The 20,163-nt window shown below is 44.0% G+C and overlaps 2 protein-coding genes across 4 annotated transcripts in view; one reads left to right on the top strand and one right to left on the bottom strand.

Moving 5' to 3' along the window:
- The window catches only part of dennd1b (DENN/MADD domain containing 1B), a 94,288-nt gene extending 87,266 nt beyond the window's left edge, over positions 1-7,022 (bottom strand). For both annotated transcript variants that reach the window (XM_031739751.2, XM_031739750.2), the window contains exons 1-2: positions 6,706-7,022; positions 6,178-6,242 (exon numbers count right to left, since the gene is read on the bottom strand). In XM_031739751.2, the coding sequence (XP_031595611.1) occupies positions 6,178-6,242; positions 6,706-6,722 (82 nt within the window). In that variant the 5' untranslated portion in view covers positions 6,723-7,022. The remainder of the gene's footprint in view (positions 1-6,177; positions 6,243-6,705) is intronic.
- A 6,336-nt stretch (positions 7,023-13,358) lies between these two features.
- c17h1orf53 (chromosome 17 C1orf53 homolog) lies at positions 13,359-18,493 on the top strand. 2 transcript variants are annotated; one of them, XM_039600682.1, is made up of 4 exons: positions 13,359-13,854; positions 16,690-16,749; positions 16,853-16,954; positions 18,278-18,493. In XM_039600682.1, the coding sequence occupies exons 1-4, from the start codon at positions 13,585-13,587 to the stop codon at positions 18,347-18,349; spliced, it is 504 nt and encodes a 167-aa protein (XP_039456616.1). In that variant the 5' UTR covers positions 13,359-13,584; the 3' UTR covers positions 18,350-18,493. The 2 variants fall into 2 exon arrangements, with proteins under 2 accessions (XP_039456616.1, XP_031595608.1); XM_031739748.2 differs by lacking the exon at positions 16,690-16,749 and having other exon boundaries at positions 13,362-13,854.
- Positions 18,494-20,163: the final 1,670 nt, after the last annotated feature.

The raw sequence follows: 20,163 nt of genomic DNA on the forward strand, positions 1-20,163 counted from the left end.
TCAAAATAAAAGACCTCCGTGCATCACTGCAGCCTTCCTTCAATCTTTCCTCTGCGTTTTGTTTTAAATAGTAAATCGTTCCCCTAATCGCAGCATGAATGTTGCTGTAAAACTGATATGCTGATCTATTAAGTTTATTGCTTTGTTAGTGGGAACAATCTGGCTGGAGGGAGCGGGCGAGGACAGGTAGCATCTGTCCCCACCTACTGCCTTGGCAGCATTAGCGTCATCTGCTAGCTTTGGCAGCATCTTGGAAGCACATCAATATGGCTTTATGTAGCCAGGGCCGCTAGTAGCTAGCATGCCAGTCACGCTCTTAGGCGACGCCTGCTCACAGCCTGAGCATCCACAGAGCAGCGAGCCAACAGAGCTAAGCGGAACTGAGCTGAGGCTGAACAGGGAGGCCAGGTCTCCGTGGACCAGGACCAGTATCTGTCATCTATCCACACATCCAAGCGTTGAGCCAAGTCCTGCAAACACTGCCATCATTGTCAGCTTTCTGTCTTCTTTTGCTAAACAGCACTTCTGTTGGGGAATGCTGAGGCTCTTTAGATTTACTGATGCATTTGTTAAGGAGACTGATAGTTGAAGCATCTTTGATTTTTTCCTATAATTTCACTTGTAGGGCAGTGGACTACCCCAACTAACTACTGCTGTTACGTTGTTACCAGCATTTGCCAAAAAAAAAAAAAAAAAAAAAAAACAGGCAAAAAAAAGGAAAAGAAAAACCAGTCCACCCTTGGGATTAATAACTGGGAGCCAGTCCAACAGGACACACTGGAAACACTGGCAGAGTTAATTATTCTAAATAACATGCTTTAAGCGCCACACTTACAAATTAGCGCCATTCTTCTTATTCACACACAAACGTGATCTAAATAGCAGTGAGTCAGACTTTATTTTAGGGCGACAGGAAAGGTCAGGTATCAATAGCAACAAAGCCTGTGACGTTCACGGTGACTAAATGGCTGTGCTGGCCGAACATCACAGATCCTTGTAGTTATAACTGATCTCTGTGAGCACAACAGAGAAATAAGCCCAGCGCACATCTTAGACTGGTCTGCTGCCAGCTGAAAAACAAAGTGATAAAATGTACTGACCCGTGTTGCCTTTGCATTATCTTTCACGATGCTTAGGCATGCCAATTTTAGGCAGCTTCCTGAATCATATTTCCAGCTTAATACCCGATCAATCATCAGAGACTTGCTAAATAACAAAGTTTATGTCACAGAAACGACATTTGCCATTTTTTAAACACAAAATTGGGAGATTAATTAGCTTTTTTTAAACTGCAGTTTATCAAACTGTCTTCTTGTTCTGTTGCTCTTTATTTATTTAGCAGAGGGCTACACAATATTCAAACAATTAAAAATAACAAATGGGCCTACACTACACCCCCTTCCTTGAAGGGACACTTTTTAATCCCACATTGGCAACCACAGGTAGGTATGGGAGGCTTTATGCATAACAGCTAATGAAACATTGTTTGTGTGGAGCCTGCAAGACCAACAGCAGGCATGATCAAACAGTATGTGCAGTATTTTTGGCCTTTCTGAGTCAATATGTTACGTATGGATTCATTCAATTCAATTTTATTTAAATAGCACCAAATCACAACAACAGTTGCCTCAAGGCGTTTTATATAGTAAGGTAGACCCTACAATAATAGACACAGAGAAAAACCCAACAGTCATATGACCCCCTATGAGCAAGCACTTTGGCGACAGTGGGAAGGAAAAACTCCCTTTTAACAGGAAGAAACCTCTGACAGGCTCAGGGAGGGGCGTTAATATCAGTTCAATGAATTCACCCCATGAGTCACCCCAACCGGTCGCAGCAGATGGCCCCGCCCCTCCCTGAGCCTGGTTCTGCCGGAGGTTTCTTCCTGTTAAAAGGGAGTTTTTCCTTCCCACTGTCGCCAAAGTGCTTGCTCATAGGGGGTCATATGACTGTTGGGTTTTTTTGTTGGGTCTACCTTACAATATAAAGCGCCTTGAGGCGACTGTTGTTGTGATTTGGCGCTGTATAAATAAAATTTAATTTAATTCAGAGTCTGTTCATTCTGCAGTAATAACATCCAAAGTATTATTCTTCTAATGTCAGGTCACCATATTTATTTTTGAGAAGCTGGCACCGCTGTTGTGAAACCAGCTTTTGTTCCATCAGCTGAAATGTTTGCAGTGGCTAACATTAATGCTTATGCTAACACAGCGTAACAGTGCGACATGAGCAGGCTACATGGCAACCATCCTAACATTTCAATCCACGTCTCATCAACAAAATATAAAGTCAACACTTTAAATAAATGATCTGCCACCATGTCAGTGTTTCACAATGTGCTTTTATTTTAGGAGCTTATATTTAAGTACACAGGATGATCATTTTGTTTTGGTATTGAATTGGTTAAGTATGTTCTACTGGTACTGGGACCAAGCTTCTGGTATGGTGACATCCCTACTATTAACTATAGATTACCAATACTTTAATTCTGGTGTATTGATCAAACCCACTTTACAGAAACAGGAGTCTGAATCTCGGTGTGCTTCAGACAGGCGGATCGCCATCGACTGACTAAAGTGTGTTAAATATGACAGCTACACACAAGTCAAACATAAACACTGGCTTTCACTAAAGCAATAAATGGACAAGTAAGAACACTGTTGTTCCTAAACAAGCCTGTCCACAACATTAATGTTCAAGAAACAAAGAGCCTGCACCACAATAATGTGTTTACAGGTGACAGATGATTTCTGAGTACGTCCCCCTGAAATATCAAACCTGCTATTATTGTTTCTGTAACGATCTCCGACCCGTGTTGTTGAAACTGCAATAGACTGATCTTTCAAAACGTAAAAGGAATAACAACAGGAAGGAAGTGAAAGTCATTCATCATTAGCAGTCACAGAAGGGAAACATCTGACAGACTCTTTGTTAGATGGACTCGGTCAGATGCTGGCGAGTTAGAGTTAAAGACCAGCTGACCTAATCTGCTATCATTTGGTTTGGGGTTCTCTTGGAGGGAACATTTAAACAAATCCTAATTCATGCTTACAGTGAATAAAGTCCAAACCCCACAAATTACCACATAACACAGAAGCAGCACTCATTAACTGGTTAATGGAAAAGTTGCAGGTTGGTTACTTAAGTTTGTCCCATTAACACAATCATTAAGGTTTAGTAACCCTTTATGTGGTCTGCACTGCTGATTCAGACAAAGGTTTTCTAAGTCGATGCCTTTGAGCCATCAAAGTTGTTACAGTGTTGGTTACTTATATTCACATAAGAACTAACGACGTCACACAGATCTCAAATGTCAGCCTTTGAGAAATATATCTAATTAAAAATAATTAGCTGCCAACTAATAAATGTTTATTCTCCACAAAGGCACACTGAGGAACGTCATCATGAGAAAACTAAAGACAGGTTAAGCTTTTCTTTAAGCATGTGGGTGTTGGCTTTTTGCACAGTGCTGACTGCAGGAGGTGTGAAACACAGTTAACACAGGAAGTTTAAGGGTAGACACACTGACCAACTATCAAAAGGTCTGAGCTAATTTTACCTGCACTTTGAAACATGACTGAAAGCAACAAAAGGACGCTGCTTTTAACACTGCAGGGGTAACGCTGCCGCACATGGATCTGGTTTCAAACCTGCAGGACCAGGATGTGGTGAAAAGTGGCACAACAGTGATGCAGCATCAGCAAAACTCACACAGGCTCTTTACTCACTCAAAGGGGACTCCTCCTTAGTCGCCTGAAAGCATTTGAGTGGAAACCAAACTGCTGGAAGAGGGCGTGCACACAACAACTGAAATCCAGCCAAAAAATCCATCTAAAATTAAACTTGTATTCCCTAAACTGTGGAGGAGATGTGAGAACAGCACAAGGAAACTTAAACCCTCCTCCACTTCTGCAAACATTCGCACGTTCTACATCATGTTGCTATGACAATTTAATTATAGTCTACCATGACTGCATTTTTGTTTATGTGTCTATGTGAGGCAGTTGGAAGATTATGTGTGAATGTGAAGTGGCACTCTTTGGCAAAGTACCTAATATTTGGTTGCAGGAAAAACAGCTCTAGCCTGTGGCGAGCGAGTGTGTTGTTTCACAGCGTGGCCAGAGCCCGTTTGTTGTGAGTCACAGCATTAACTCACTCAGCTCCAGAGGAAGGAGAATCTCATATGTCAGGGCTTCTCGCAGGAATACATATAGAATATTGACACGCCAGTAAAACAATAGACCGTTCTGAAACAGCTGTAACCTTTGCAAAGCGTTTTCTTTCACGCTCGCTTCACCGAAAGCCAAGTCAAAGAAAGGGAAATTGGTGAGAATCAGGGGAGAAGTGACTCATTCCTCATATGGTCGTCTGAAACTGCTTCTTTTAAAAAGAAACGTAAAACAACCGCAAACACGAGTCCCGCCTGGCAGACAGGACACATTAACGTCACGGCGACTTCTCCAACGGGGGCTGTTCTTATGTCGTACCAAACCTCAGCACAGTATCTACGTCTCATCGAAGCCGCGGCGTGCACACGCAGCTCTGTGGCTCCGCTCCAGGGAGCAGGGGGTGCGGATATGAGCCCAACCCCAGATCATATGGAGAGGAAGTTGGTTATTACAGAGCGTGCTAGTGGTTTATGAGCTTGGTTTTAAAATCCAATATGAGAATTTGATCCAAGGGCAACTTTCAGTCTGCTCCGGTCAGCTCAGCGGCTGCACACGTGAACCATCCAATAGCACCTCTTTCAAGTCAGCACCGAGCAGCAGACGAGGACAGCTGGCGTAACATGTAGCTAAAATACGCTTATGTGATAGCCGACTTATAAGCAACACTGGATATGAAGCACAGGTTACTCGATTCCCCATGTTCAGAAAAAGGTAGAAAACGATGTTGTTCTTCAGCGGCTGCAGTCATTTCCCAGGATAGTCCCGGCCTCCACTGCAGGAATGTCTGACCGCTGCAGAGAGCTGAACAGCTAATGCAGCCTGCTGACCCAAGCACGATCTTTCTCCAAACAATCCTTGTGGGGTCACGGTTGCCAGAAAAATGCCTACATTTGCCTGAGCACGAGTTCACCAATCTGCCAAATAAATGAAGACTGTACGACGCTAACAGTACGATATTACAGCTGCTAACAGCTACTCCCAGTTTCACTTTTACAGCCAAACTGGGTCATGACCTTCTCTCGTCCTTAAGATCTTGACAGACTAAACTCTGAATCACATAAAACCAAAACCATAATGAGCACCCTCATTGTTCAAGTCTGGACTCATGCAGGAGTCAAGTCCTGTGGTGCCTGCTGTTACTCCAGTGTATTTACAAACTACCCCCATCACACACGGCATCCTCACTGCGTTACAATTACTGATGTTACAAACAGAGGAAAAAACGTCTATATCAGAAACCACAAGATGACTTTGTCACATGTCGGTGAAATGACCATGAATTCTCATTTTCCAATGCTGCTAAGGTCGTCTCTTTGCATGAGCCCACACACCATTTCTAATTTCTTGTTCCATTATCCCACAGTATCTGTTACTTCACAAGAGTCTGCACATTTGACTCTCGCAAGAGGCGTTAGGGTCGGCACAAGACGCAGCGATCCAAAGATTAGCAGACAGAAGAGCTGGAACAGTTTAAAGGCTACTGAGTCAAAAAAAAGGAATCTGCAAGTGAAAGAAGACTATTGAGGAAGACCCTAAAAGCAAACTTTCACTTCCATTTATGTATTTAGTGATAGAGCTGGGGGAAACAGCATTCAGATAAAATGCAGTATACCTGAGCTTCATTGGAGCAGTGCAAATGTGCATCCTGCATGCGTTTATTAAGTTAGGAAATCAAAAGGCATACTCGTCCTCTCAGTTGCTGGAAACCAAAAATGCTTCTTTCTTACAGAAATGAGCAAAAGATTCACTGAGGCATTTTGGTCCAGACACATTTAACGACTGTTCAAACTGAATGGTTTAAGGTTAGAAGCTGTCCACGAAATGCCACCACACGCTTTCATTAACTCAGCAGAAAGGGAACAAATAAGTAAGCCAGTTCATTTATGTAGTTAAACAGGAAATTAACAGACTGATAATTTGATCACAGCTCTATGAATCACGCACATTAAAGTTTTATTAATAAGTTGTGCACACACAGACAGAAAGATATAAATGGAAGATCACCTACCCTCATTTTCAGATGCTGGACACGCCACCTGTACAACCAGATCAAATGTTCTGTCTGGATTCTCCCTGAAAAGAATGAAACAGTGTTTACTGAGAGGTGAGGGGGTAAACGCAGGTGTTACATCCACAAGCTCGGGCGACAAGTGCGCACAGGTATGCATCACGCGGACCTGTACCCACTTGTGCCATCAGAGCTCTGGATTGAAAGAAAGACGGGCTCTTTGATCTCTAACGTTATCGAGCTCAGGTCACGGGACACCGCTCGCTCACGGCACCGAGCGACCGGTGTCCGCCTGCTCGGCTAGCTGCTAATTGGTGGTCAGCTAGCAGACACGCCGACAGACTGACCCAAATGCTGAGCAGCCAGCTGGCCTCGCTGTTAAAGCCACTGCTGGAGATGATGGCTCAAATTACGCCAGACATTCCTTCGCATTTACGCACGCAGCTCCCGTTTAGCGTTACTAAAGCACGCGTTAGCCTTTAGCATAGAAACGACAGAAGAGAGCGCAAAGACTCGGAGAGCTCTTACTTTATCCTGCTGTCCATGGTTTAGTTACAACATCGCGACAGCTCCGTGCTGTCGGGGGGGCTTTGCTCTGAGGGCTGTCCGACAGTATTTCCACCTCGTCCTTCTTTCAGCCTCAGCCCGTCTCTGCTGCGCGTTTATCGGACACTGCTCGGAAGGTGCCGCGTCCGCATGCCTGGAGGTGCGATATCGTGGCAGTCGGTGCCGTCTGTCCTGCCGCTTATGTGGCCTAATTCCCCGATTCAGCGCCGCCGCGGCTATTTCCCACAACAAACACCATCCAGGAAGTGCTGTCAAAGATTTGGTGACGTCAGCGCGTCAGACGAGCACCTTGGCTGCTGCAGTGAGCGGCTGCTGCTCGTCCGCCCGCCGGCGGCTCCCTCCACTTACGCTGAGTAACAAGCGCGATGCACACAGCAGGCCTGAGCCGTGTGATTCACGGTTTTGGTATTTTTGCGTTATTATTATTATTATTTTTTAAACGGTTTTCCCCACGAGACCGTGTTATTAGTTCAATAGCAATGGCAGCAGAAGCCTTCAGCTGTGGCTCCCAAAGCGCGGTCCTAGGAGCCGCTGGGGGCGGCTAAAAGTAGAAATATGTAAAAACAGCTGATTTTGTCCAACCTGTAAAAACACAAAACACGGATTATAGTATAACCTACAAATAGTCTTTGTTTTATTTCAAACTAAATGTGCTTAAAGATTTTTAAAAAGTCTTCAGTACCTTAAGATAATGAAAACAGTGACATAGAATCCAAGTTAAACACACACACGGTTAATAAATGTAAGGCTGAGAGAATAAAAAAGTCTGTTTTTAAATTGACCTCAGGTCAGCGGGCAGCTTACTTCCAAGAACAGGACCACAGTACCTGAAAGTACCCTCAGCACGGAGGCCTGACTCTGGGAACAGTTAAAATCTGCACCTGATGACCTGAGATGACTAATCGGGTTATAAACAGTGAGCAAGTCAGAGATGTACTGCGGGGCCAGACTGTAGAGAGCTTTGTGAATTAGGAATTCTAGTCCACAAATTCTGTGTTGAACTGGGAGCCAGTGGAGTGCGTCCAGTACTCTGATAATATGTTAATATTTCCACTTTTGTTTAAGGACTCAAATTGAGCGTTAACGTAGTCAAAACTGCTCGATGTGAATGCACGAGCCAGTTTCTCTGAATCAGTTTGAGATAAGAACAGACAGAGATGTGAAATATAACAAATATTTCTGTCTTGTTTCTGTTCATGAAAACTTTCTACATCTCCAACGGTTAATGTCATCAGTGCTTATTAGTTTGTGAACAAGGGTTAGATCATCAGAGGGAAACAACAAGTACAACATGGTGGAATATATTATGATTCTTTACGACAGAACTGAGCAGGAACGTGTAACGGTTAAAGAGTAATGGACCAAGAACTGATCCCTGTGGAGCCCCTGACTGAATTCTTATTTGTGCATATCTAAAGCTACTAACTGAAGTAGTAGCTGCAGGTATTTTGGTTCTCTAAATGTGCGCTGCTTATTGCTGAGCTGGGACTATTCAGCATATTTACTATATTTGCAGACAAGAGTGACTTAAACCAAAACGAGTCACCCCAAAACCACAAAAGCCAAAACAATTGGCTGAAAAATGCTAAAACAGTCAGGAGAGCTGAGAAGACAATTCTCTGTGCCTTTGTTACATATGATAAACCTGTTCCACATCATGCATACAGTGACTGGATGCACTGTTACTGTATTATTATTACACCGTGCACTGGTAAACTTTAGCATGCTGTGTTCATAACACCGGAAATGCTGTATCTTAGTCCAGCACAAGAATCACATTCTCTAAGCTTATATGAAGCTGCCATTTGTTGTCTGCTGTGTGACAGGATGCATACACGATGCATACACGATGCACAGACGGCAGCATGTGGGTTTGGGCTCTACAGAAGCAACGTGACAATGATAACATCTTAATCTGTGCTGATGGCTCCTAAAGATCCAAACAGACTCTGAACCCTACAGCTCACTTACTGTTGGGTTCAGTCTAATCCTGCAACCCTGTCAGGAATAATTAATAGTTAAAAATTAAAAAACTAATGTTATCAGTACCATCTGCACTGCAGGCTTGTAACTTCCTACAACAACTACATCAGCAAACACACCTTCAGCGCTCTTTACCATTTTTATCAAACCCCTATGACAGTCTGATAATTCTCATCATACCTTCCTGCACGCAGGTCCATGTGTCCACCTCCGGAAATGCAAAAACACAAACTGCATCTTTTGAGTACACTGTGGAGCAGACGTATGGATTTATGGTTTATGGTCATCAAAATGTCTGGATTAGCTATCACATTGCATCAGCGATCTTTTACTTCAGGGTTTATTTCACTATTTCTTGCCAGGGGCTCTCTGTTGGTAAACCTACCGACTCTAACATGAGCACAGATCAAGACACCTACGCACATGTAACTTTAATGTTTACAGACAACACTGGATCCCTGATTATTAACAGGTGACTCTTACTCAGCGTATGAGTAAATGAATCCTTGGCTCATACAGTTAAATCCACATCCATCCCATTTGTTACACACAGTTTTTTTCTTTTTTGGGTCTGTGCAGCACCACAGTGGATTTTAACTAAAATAATTAATATGTGACCAAAGTTCAGGCTTTCAGGTTTAATATGTTTTAATATGTTTTCACACAAGGTTTGCATTCACTTTAATTACAGCCTGTCATGATGAGCTGTGTGGTAGGCAGGCCGGAAAGGTGGACCCAAGAGCAGGACTCAAAACCGGGAGGTTAAACTCAAAACGCAGTTTTATTGCTGGAAAAAACTCCTCAAAATCAAACTCACAAAAACAAAACTCTGAACATGGGAACTAAGGACTGAAACTGAGAAACTAACAGGCGACAAACACACAGCATGTAGAGGGTTGGAAACATTAACAACATGACAGAGAGCAAAGGAAAACACAGGGCTTATATACACAGTGGAGTAATCAGGGAATAGGAAACAGGAGGGAGACACAGCTGGGAGAAATTAGGCCTAACGAGACAGAGGGAAGTAAAACTGAATACACTGACATGGACCTTCAAAGTAAAACAGGAAACCAGAAACAATTTACTAAGACTTGACACTGATAGACAGACCGAAAGACTATAACAGATGGAACCCAGTGAAGACGGCGATTTAAACTAGAAACCAGAACAACAAATAACATCAAGAGAAGAAAACCAAGAATAACCAATAATCAGGAAATAGAATTTAAACGCAAAACACTGGGTAACAGCCAGGACCATGACACAGCCGTTTTTATACACATGTTCAGAGGTTAGAAAAACTAACATTATTTTAGATTTAAGCAATATTTTTAATACTTGGACAAAAATCCTTTGCAGACTGCTGAAGTCCCATAGACACAGACATCACTTCCTCCCTTGAGATGCTCTGCCAGGCCTTTGCTGCAGCCAGTTTATGTTGCTTCCTGTTTGTGTGTCTCTCTGCATCCAGTTTTGTGTGTCTGTGAAGGTTCTCCATCATCCAGGTCATTGTAGTCTAAGGAACCTGGAAAGTCTCTGGACTTCTTTGGGTTTCTTGAAGTTGAGTTTTCAAGATGCTTTTCTTTCCGAGCTCCTTGGATTCAGTTTTGAATAGAATCCTGTATTAGGCTGAGATCAGGTGACTTGACTTGGACACTGAAGGTTATCTTTGCCTTGAGAATGTCTCAGGTTGCTTTTGCAGTGTGTTTTGGATCCTTATCCATCTGCACTGTGATGTGGAGTTCAGTCAGTTTTGGAGCATTTGTCTGAATCTCAGCAGAGAGAGTAAAGCCTGCACGTCACAATTCATCCTGTTACTTCAATCATTAATAAACACATCAGAGCACAAGCTGTTTCCCTCCGTCCCCATATTTCTCCTATTGTTGTGGTAGAGGTTAACCTTTGTTTCATCTGTCCAAAGTAACTGGAAAAATTAAGACTAAAGAAAAGTAATGGAGCAGTTATGTGCCGTTCTCAAGTCTAACTATTGGTTTGAACCTTATTTTTTTACTCGCTGTATTTCTGTTTCTGAAGGCATCTTGATTATAGACCTTGACAATGTTACGTCCAGAGTCTTCCTGACTTGGTTAGATGTAAAGTTTTTTTCTAAACTATGGAAACAATTTTGTTCTCAAGTACCGTAGTTGTCTTCTGTGGTTAGGCTACTCATAAGGTGAGTTTCTTTTGTGTTTGTTGCTGTTGGTGTTTTTTCTTCTTCCTGATGAGGGCCTTTATCTGTCGCCCTGTTTCCTTGGGTCTAATACTTAAGATTACAATGAAAAAATCTACTTCAGATATTACATCTGCCTCACTTGTACAGGCCATGAATGTGTCAGTCATTTTTCCAGTTTGATGGATTATGTGTAAAAAAAAAAGCTATAATACCTTTTGTGTGTTTTTTTAAACAATGCATCATACAAACTGGATTCTAGCAGCAGACTTTTAAGAACACACGAGGACTTCTGGAGGAGGTGCTGGTTCACCTGACGCTCTGTGGTAGCAGCGAAGTAAAAACTGTTGTTTGTACGATTGATCTGTGTGATAAACATCAAAGAGCATGTTTGCACCTCCCACAACTGCACTGAAGTGTTGGAATGCAGCAGGTACAGCGTGGGGTTTGGTGTTACTGTGGAGAGGAGGGTGCGATGACTGGACTTTCAGCTGCATAATTACAGAGTGTCACGAGTATGTGCTTCTTGCAGTAATCACATTAGGCAATGGGAGTGTGTGCAATAGAATAATATTAATGTCTCAGTGCACAGTGATGTTACTGTTAAACTACTATCAAGCTACTATCAAGTGCCTCGGTAATATAAGCAAACCGTGTAGAGTCCCTATCCTTTTATATGACCACCATAATCTTCTCCAGAACTCTATATTAAAAACAATGCTTGTGAAAGAGATGAGTCATTGTCCTCTTAAAGGGAAATGCATGCTTCTGTAATAGTACACCTCGCAGTATTTTCATTGTAATGTGACAGGGTTTGTGCGCTGCTGTAAACCTCGTGAGCTGAAGCTAATTCGCTTGTAAAATCTCAAACAAAACGAGCCCTCACACTCGATCACTTACTTGTCAAAGGAGCAGCTCCCTTGACACTTGATGACACAGTAAATTCAGAACTCGATGCTACTATCTAAAATCTTGAGACATGTTTAAGCAGTATTTGTCTGATGGTAAACTGGAACCACTGGCTTCGATATACCTTCTTCTCTCCCCCTGAGAGTGTGACGGGATCAGAGGCAGATCTCTTCAGGGCAGCAGACTGGGCCATGCTGTTTCAGGCATCCGTCTGAAATGATCATGGTGGGGCTGTTGCCATAACATTGTGATTTTTTAAAAAATGCAGAAATTTGTGAACAATAAAACAATAAATGCCCAGATAATATTCATTTAAGAGTTCCTGCTTCTGAAAAAAGGACAGTACACTGTTTCTCTGTCCTTCAGCAATCCCAGTAATCTGTTACAGAACGTCTTCAAACGTGCCTCATCTACCTGAGGAGCGAGCGATGTATCTTCTTGAATTGAAATGTCACGTAGAAGAAAAGAGACAAGCAGGGTTCATGTTGGGACGGTGCAGCAGGGAGTAAATGCAGCCTGCAGCAGAGTTAACATAAAATCATTCTGGAGTCTATTGCCAAGTAAATTTATAAAGCATCTGTTACATTAATCAGGTCGCTTTTACAGCATGAGATGATAGCGTGTGCGCCAAATCTGCCAAATATAGAAAAGGTTTCGATGGAAAACAACGGGCCTTGGAAAATACATCATTTGTTTGGGTTTTTTTAAAATATGTCTTCCCTTCCATGCTGTGCGTGCAAATATTTTTATCAGTGATGTGTAATTTGTCTGAGGGTAAATTGACCCCACAATGTCAGTCAAAAGACACTTGTCAGGTTTCATTACCCATAATTGTGGAGCAGGGGCATCATCAGTAGTGGCTTACAGCAGTGGATAACCTTGAAAGGACTCATTAATGTCCACTCACCAACCTTGCAGTTATCCGTCCAAGGCACCATGTTACTTTATTATTATGGAGAGCTGTCTGCGTTTGTTCTGCAGCGCAACCACAGAAAGAAAGAAAGCATGCTTCACCACCCATATACACACAGAAGTATATGTATGGACAAACATTTTTGTTAATGGCTACAGAAATATCTGCTGGCAGTTTCCATGTAGGGCAGCACAGTGGTTAGTAGTGTTGTCTCACAGCAAGAAGATCCTGGGTTCAATTCCACCACAGACCTGTCCAGGGTGTACTCTCCCTCTCCCTAAGACATAGGGGATAGGCTCCACGACCCGGATGGATGAGTTCTTTAAAGGTTTTAATAGAAAGCTAATTGTAGTCCCAAGAAATATATGTACATAAAAAATGTTGCTGCTGATATCGTCTTGACCCCCATGCTACAGCAGAGGCTACAAAAAACATGGCCTCTGTTTATCTCTGAATAATAACGCTCCAGTAGCTCACCGCTTTTTCATTAATTATTTTTTTAAGTCTGTGTTTTTTGGTGATTTTTTTTCTAACAGTGGACTTCTCCAGTGGAAAGCTGCCGTGTAGTGGCAGCTTTCAAACAGCAGAGGCGCTGCATGAGCCGGTGGGTCGGAGTTACGTGACGGTCACATTGGTGGCATGTGACCAGGCCGACGAGGAAGTAAAACACATTTCTGTGCAGCAACATGGAGAGAGGCTGGATCTGAACAGTGTAGATAAGATGAACGGGGAAAGGCGCATTCGCGTTTCTTTCCCTTTTCCACAGAACTCGCGTCTTTCTTTACACAGTGGCAAAGTTGTTCTCTTAATAAAAGCCTCTCCCTGCTTGTAAATTGCAGATAAAGTGGTTTTTCGCAGAAGCATGCTTTGCAAAAACTACCCGAGTGAAGCGTTTGTCAGCAGACTCGTTCGTCTCTGTTTCCACTTGAATAAACGACTCGTAACGATGTCGATGCCAAAGCTGTCGGGAGAAAGCTCAGAGCCACCGGCGAACAGCGGCGCGTCACAGATCGACGAAGGCACGAGAGCAGCTGACGTCAGCGACGCGGGGGGCGAAAACGACCCCTCCTCCGCGGGAAAGTTCACAGAGGGCGAGATGGCCATCCACAGAATCCATAGACAAGCGTGTGCGGTAAGACGCATCACAGAGACAGCCAATCGTGTCATGTAGCACAATCGGACCGCAGATCCACGGGTGATTAATTACACGCGCTTTGCAAAGAAATGATGATAATTCTGGGACTGGGCGAACTGCAGGGCTGCAGAACCAACGCAGAGCCTTTACTTTAGACCAAGAACGGCAGAGTAACAGTTGCAAAAATGGTTACAAAGTACAAGTTTAGAATGTGAGTGTTGTATGTGACAGGTCATCAGCACTGGATGGAATAATATGTGAAGTGAGTGTAGCAGCTGATAGAATAATGTTAAATGTACCGGGCTAAATTAAGATTAAAGCCCTTTTGCCTTTGGAACTGTCTTCATTCTTCGTGGCACAGATTCAACTAATTCCTGGAAAAGTTCCTCGGAGATTCTGGTCCCTGTTGACAGGATAGCTTCACGCAGTCACTGCAGATTTGGCTGCACATCCTTAATGTGGCTCTCCTGTTGCACCACATCCTAAAGGTGCCCTGTTGGACTGAGATCTGGTGACCGTGGAGTCATTTGAGCACAGTGAACTCATTGTTCTGTTCAGGCTTTGAGCTGTGCGACACGGCACGCCATTCTGCTTGAACGAGACACTACAAGAGGAATACACATGTCATAAAGGGAGGGACCTGGTCAGCAGCAGTACTTGGATAGGCTGTGGCGTTTACAGCGTTACACCTGAACCACTTAGATAAGGCAGAATGGATGTTTGTGCCAAATTCCGACCCCACGATCTGAATGGCACAGCAGAAATCAAGAATGATGATTTTTCCAATCTTCCCGTTGTCACCAAAAATTCTTCAGAGTCACTTAAATCAACCTGATGTCCAGTTTCTAATTCAGCAGGTCATCTCGACCATATCGACACGCTTTAAATTGTGTGATTTACAACAGTTCGAAAGTCCTGGGCGTTTGTTGTACTTTTCATTTCACGATGCTCCAGATGTTTCCAACTGGCGAAATGTCTGGACCCGGTCAGTTCAGGACCTAGCCTCTGCTTCTATGAAGCCTGCGGTCGTAATAGATGGCGTACGTAGTTTGGCAGTGTCGTATGGACGACAAGCTGCCGCTTCCATCGGCACTAATGCCCTCCTATACCATCAGAGATGCAGGCTTTTGAACTGAGCTCCAGTTTGGAGTATGCAGTGTCCATGTTTTTCAAAACGATTTTCAAATTTCATTCTTGGTCTGACAAAAGATTCCTGCTTTCCCTCAAAGTAGGAAAGTGTCACCTGCAAATGCAGATTTCCAGAGAAGACGTTTCTGGATCATGTTCGCTTATATCTTGTTCTTTGCGGCTTTCACCTGCATTTGTGGACGGCAGGCTGAACTGTGTTCACAGACAGGGATTTCTGGCTGAGGGACAGAAGATGTCGGGCATCTATTATTGATTTTCAGTGTTGTACCTTGCGCACAGAGATTTCTCCAGATTCTCCAAATATTCTGATATTATGCACTGCAGATGATGAGATATTCACTGTTTTCGGCATTATTCTAAAAAATGTTTCACAATTTGTAAACGTAACTTTCTGCAGATTGATGAACCTCTGCCCGTCTTTAATTCTGAGAAACTCTGCCTCTCTAAGACGCACTTTTTATGCCCACTCATCTTACTGACCTGGTGCCAGTTGACCTGATTACTGATAAAATGTTGTTTCTTTTTAGTTCTTCTTACTTTTCAGGCTCCAACATTTTTCGTTGGAACTGGGTTTTTTATTAGTCTTCTCTCTTAAACCCAGTAAAAAGTTAAAATATCCAATAGTCCACAATGATGTAAATAATCTGGACCAATACCAGCATAATGTTTTAAAACTAGCCGCTGTATGTTAACAGCATGATAACATCTCCGGGGCCTTCTTGTTCCCAGGGCGGTGCCCCCAACCCTCCTCCACGTCCCCCGAGTCCTTAACCAAGTGACATTTAGGAGGATAAAACCACTAATGATTTTTGACTCAGTCTTTCCATTCTAACCCGAGATAAACATGTTAATTATTTTGCAGTGAAAGTGTAGGTATCGGAAATAAGTGCAAAACCGCGCCTGAACGTAGGAGGTGTCTGTGTCCACCTGTTATTGCTGTGAACTTTCACACAGAGGAGAATACCTGCCTGCTGCAAAAGCCTCAGAGAAATGATGCTGATTGTTTGTGCTAGATCCATCATCTTCACCAAATCTCACTTGCTCTTCCATGGAGCAGAACCAGCGAGCTGTGCTGATGACAGCGGCGAATAGGTGTCACCCGCATGCCTTTAGGCTTATCTGTTGTAAATATTGTGCTTCGGAGTGTGGATGAAGTTGAGGCAAGTTGGCCGCGACCTGAGGAGAGCGGTAGGGCCTGGGTGGGAAAACTACAATACAGAGGGGGCCCAGCTATGCCAGCTTCACTATGTGGCCTTGCAATGGCATGTGAAATGACAAGCCGTGTCACCAAAGGGCCTGGGGCCTTTTTCCCTTTGTGGCCTGTCAAAGCTCACCAACTAGTGGCTCTCAGTTTGAAACAGACTGAGAGATGACATTTTGGAACTTCCTAAGGGATGGCAGAGGAGTTCAGGGTTTTTCCACTTACAGAAGGTGTTTTTGTGCCTATGCAAGACGAATAACTGCACCAAATAAAACAACGACTGTCTGTAAAGTCGATTTTTCACCATCCTGAAAATTGTCAGAACGACGTGCAGATTGCAGGGCTACCAGCTGATTAGTCATAGCGTATTCTCACCTACTGAATTGCACGCTAATTAATTAGTAATATCTTAAGAATGAGGGTGTCTTACATCTGTTTCTATGCTTAGAGGTCACCCAGTCCTTCTTCTCCTTGAACCACAGCAATCTGTCTCTGTATACGTTCTTAGGCTCTATTTTTCTTGCAGGCGTCTTTGTGTTTGGGTGAGTATATGTATCGTATGTATTTCTGTGTGCACGGTTCACATCCCGCCACATGTGTTTGTGTGTCATTCTAATTGAATGATAATATCTTCATTATGCTCAGGCAAAGAAGCAGATGTACGTTGACCCTTCAAGCGGGTATAAGGTGTTCACAGAGTATGCCCACCTTCAGAGAGGGAAGTGCTGCGGCAGCGCGTGCAGACACGTGAGCTCTTTGTTTTTACTGGTTTTCTCCCTGTTTTTGTCCTCTGCCGTGTTTTTCCCACCCTGTACGTTTGAGCCCGTCTGTTTCCAACGGTAACCGACCTCATTTGTAAAGCGTGGTTCTGCCAGAGCAGTTTTGACCAACGTTCGTCATTTATTTTCAGCATAAAACATGAAACAAAAGCAGGTTTGGTGGGTTGGAGCTTCCATGGTGTTGAAAAGGATGAGCTAACAGGGCTAATAACGCAGTGTGTTAGTTTCCAGGCTGCTTTCTGTTCGTGCACATGGATGGAACAAAATAGAAATAAAACAAAATAGATGGTCCAGTACGTTGCATCGAAATATGTAAGATCACAAACGTAATAAGTGTGTAAAATGTCTTTATAATAGCACCTTTCAAGATAAGGATCACAAAGTGCTGCACAGCAACGATCAACAAATAAAAATGCAAATATTAAAACACAACAATAATATTTGCTAGTTAAAGTCAAGCCTGTACAAATAAGGATCGAGCTGCTCTTCACATGTTTTAAACAGTTAGTGCGGTCCACAGTCTCCTTCGGTCTTCAGGCTAGAACCAAGAACCACCGACAGGCTTTGGTGCGACGACGTTAATAACCTGCACGTTTTATACGGATGTACGACTTCACTAAAATAATCAGAGCTCTGATCACCAAGCTCGAGGCCCTAGGAGCCTCGCGGTCGCGTTTTTGGACCGTTGCACGTGAGACCAATGCACGCTGAATTAGTCCAGTCCTGAGGAAACACAGGCATCATAATAATAATTATTCGTGACCATTTAGCTGAGACTGGCAACAATCACAGCAGTAAATATGGTTAAGATTAAATTCTAGGTTTGACTTTGTGATACAGACTTGGGGGGGCGTGGCATTAACAAAAAGGCTCATCTGCTCAGAGTCTGGGGATAGATCTAGTTTATCAGCATCATTTCTGACCTCTGCTGGTTTAAAGTTTCCAGAGTGAGGATCGGTGATGGTGAAATGCAAAGCTGAGTGGTTCATCCGTGTGTAACAAACCAAATACACAGACGTGCTGTGGGTTTCTGACGGTGTCAGCCCCGCTCTGCTCATTTCTGCTTTGCTCTGTCCCACTGAGTCTCGTGTGTCCACTCTCCATCCTTGCTCTGGGTTTTGCTTTCGCCCCGTCCCATCCCATCCCGTCTTCCCCCTGTCCTTATCCGACTCTGTCCCGTCCTTTTTTTCCTTTGCTCTATCTGCTTCTCATGTGTCGTTCTCAGTGTGACTAAAGCTCTGCTCCACATGCAGCTGTTAACCGGCGCTTATTTATCTCCCGTCTCCCCCAGTGTCCATATGGCCAAGTCAACGTGAAGGACCCCGCCACGAAGAAGCGGTTCAATTCCCTGTTTTACGTATAGACCTAACAGACTCGTGCCAAGGTAACGCGTTAGAAGCCTGTTTGGAATGGAACCCACCACACGTTGCTTGTCTTCTGCCTGTCGTTATTTGGACTACTTGAGTCATTTTTTTTCTTTTAGCCGTGTAATAAATGATGAAATATGGGTAGTGTCTGTGCAATACCTATCTCTTATGAATCCCAACTATTCTTAGGATTATTTTCATTCTGGCAAAATGGGAAAGGAGGAGAACGGATTTGTTCACTAGACCCTCATGCAAAACAGTCTTTTATCACATTTTTGTTTTGTTCTGTTTTGCAGATACTTGTTTTTTCCTCTCAGTGTCCACTGAAATGCCTTTCAGCCTCATTTTTTCATTTCTCTTCAAGAGTATTTAATATTTTGTAGTATTCCGCTCTTCTGATGCATTTACAAGGGTTGTGGGAGTATGGAGATGAAAAACTGAGAGTGCATTTTAGATCTTCGCCCTCCAGATAAAGGGCATATAAGCGAAAGTAACTGTAAGATAGTCAGATGGAGTCTTGTGCTCTTTTGCTTCGCATCGCTTGTTATTTTTTTTCCTCTCCCAAACGTACGACTGCATGAATATTAGCATCATTTACACACTACAAGTGCTTGACTGAACTGTCTACCTTTGACTGAGATACTGTGTTGTTAAAAATAGGAAGGTGCCAGGGGTCAGCCCTCACACTTGGCTGCGCTGCTTTTACACCACTTGATGGAATCAGGCTGTTAGCAAACATGCCACGGACATCAACAGCAGCCCTCCCCACCGGACTTGCAGCTCAGCCTCCTGGCAACACTCGGCTACAGTGCAGCTCCCCGCGGCTGCTCTCCTGAGCCGCAGCCTAATGAACTCCTGGGCCCTCTCATCCCAGGACTGCAATAGATCAGCTCGGCGCTCACCAGCCGACGCACACATGCACAGGCAGGCCCGCTCCATCGGAACACTGCGTGGCTCCTAATAGGCCAATATAGAATAAAGGTTGCACTTAACCGTGCGCTTCGTAGCCCTGAGTGATAGCGCTAGGTAAGGTCAAGCGCTCGTATAGAACTACCTATGCCGAGGAAAGATGCGGTGCTTGATTTGAGAGTGCGTGTGGGTAGGCGGCATGACGCCTCCGGGCGCTCGCCGCAAACCCGACGCACACACTCGTCCTTCTCCGCCCGATTGGGCAAACGGCGTCGCCATGAGAGGATGTGTCTTTTCTCGGCAGGTGGGTCCCAAAGGCAAGTGCTTAGCGATCGAAGCAAAGCCCTGTGAGCGGCTACAAGGAGATCGGTGATCCCGACAGTGCTGGGGAGGACAGGTTCTGGGGACGCGTCGTCAGGCGGGATGAGAGGCGAATTTATTTGGTGTTATTCTAAACCGAGGCAGCGGAGCGTGCGGCAGCAACATTTCTACAGCGGGACGGCGAAGGTGTCACACTCATCAAGTACCTGGGCCCGCTTGCCTGCCGCGGCTCCGCCGGTTTTGCCTAGGGACTCGTCTGTCACATTAAAGTAGATGCATTGCCATTCAGGGCCTCGGCGGTCCCGCAGCCTGACCATGAAATAGGCCAACTTTCATGTCTGCCTCATCCCTCCACGTCTTCCCGATCCAGTGATGGCACAGTTTGAATTTTTTTCCCCTCCATCATCTTCCAGCCTAGCAGTTGGTGACTGAGACACAAACAGCACAGCACACCTCTGCACTCCGTTTACTAATCCATCCTTAATTCATCAGCAGATTGATTGAGTAGCCTGTGCAGTGCACTTGCACAGTGAGAGAGAGCATTCAACTAGTTTCTGTGTTTTAATCATTGAACCGAATT

This window comes from Oreochromis aureus, linkage group 17 (assembly GCF_013358895.1).
Source record: "Oreochromis aureus strain Israel breed Guangdong linkage group 17, ZZ_aureus, whole genome shotgun sequence".
Taxonomy (NCBI): domain Eukaryota; kingdom Metazoa; phylum Chordata; class Actinopteri; order Cichliformes; family Cichlidae; genus Oreochromis; species Oreochromis aureus.

What these genes read in the sequence shown, in the direction of transcription:
- c17h1orf53 (XM_039600682.1), top strand. Translation starts at nt 13,585, where the DNA reads ATGCTTTGCAAAAACTACCCGAGTGAAGCGTTTGTCAGCAGACTCGTT. An exon ending in TCCATAGACAAGCGTGTGCG is followed by an intron (nt 13,855 to 16,689) that starts GTAAGACGCATC and finishes CTTGAACCACAG; the next exon opens with CAATCTGTCTCTGTATACGT. An exon ending in GCAGGCGTCTTTGTGTTTGG is followed by an intron (nt 16,750 to 16,852) that starts GTGAGTATATGT and finishes CATTATGCTCAG; the next exon opens with GCAAAGAAGCAGATGTACGT.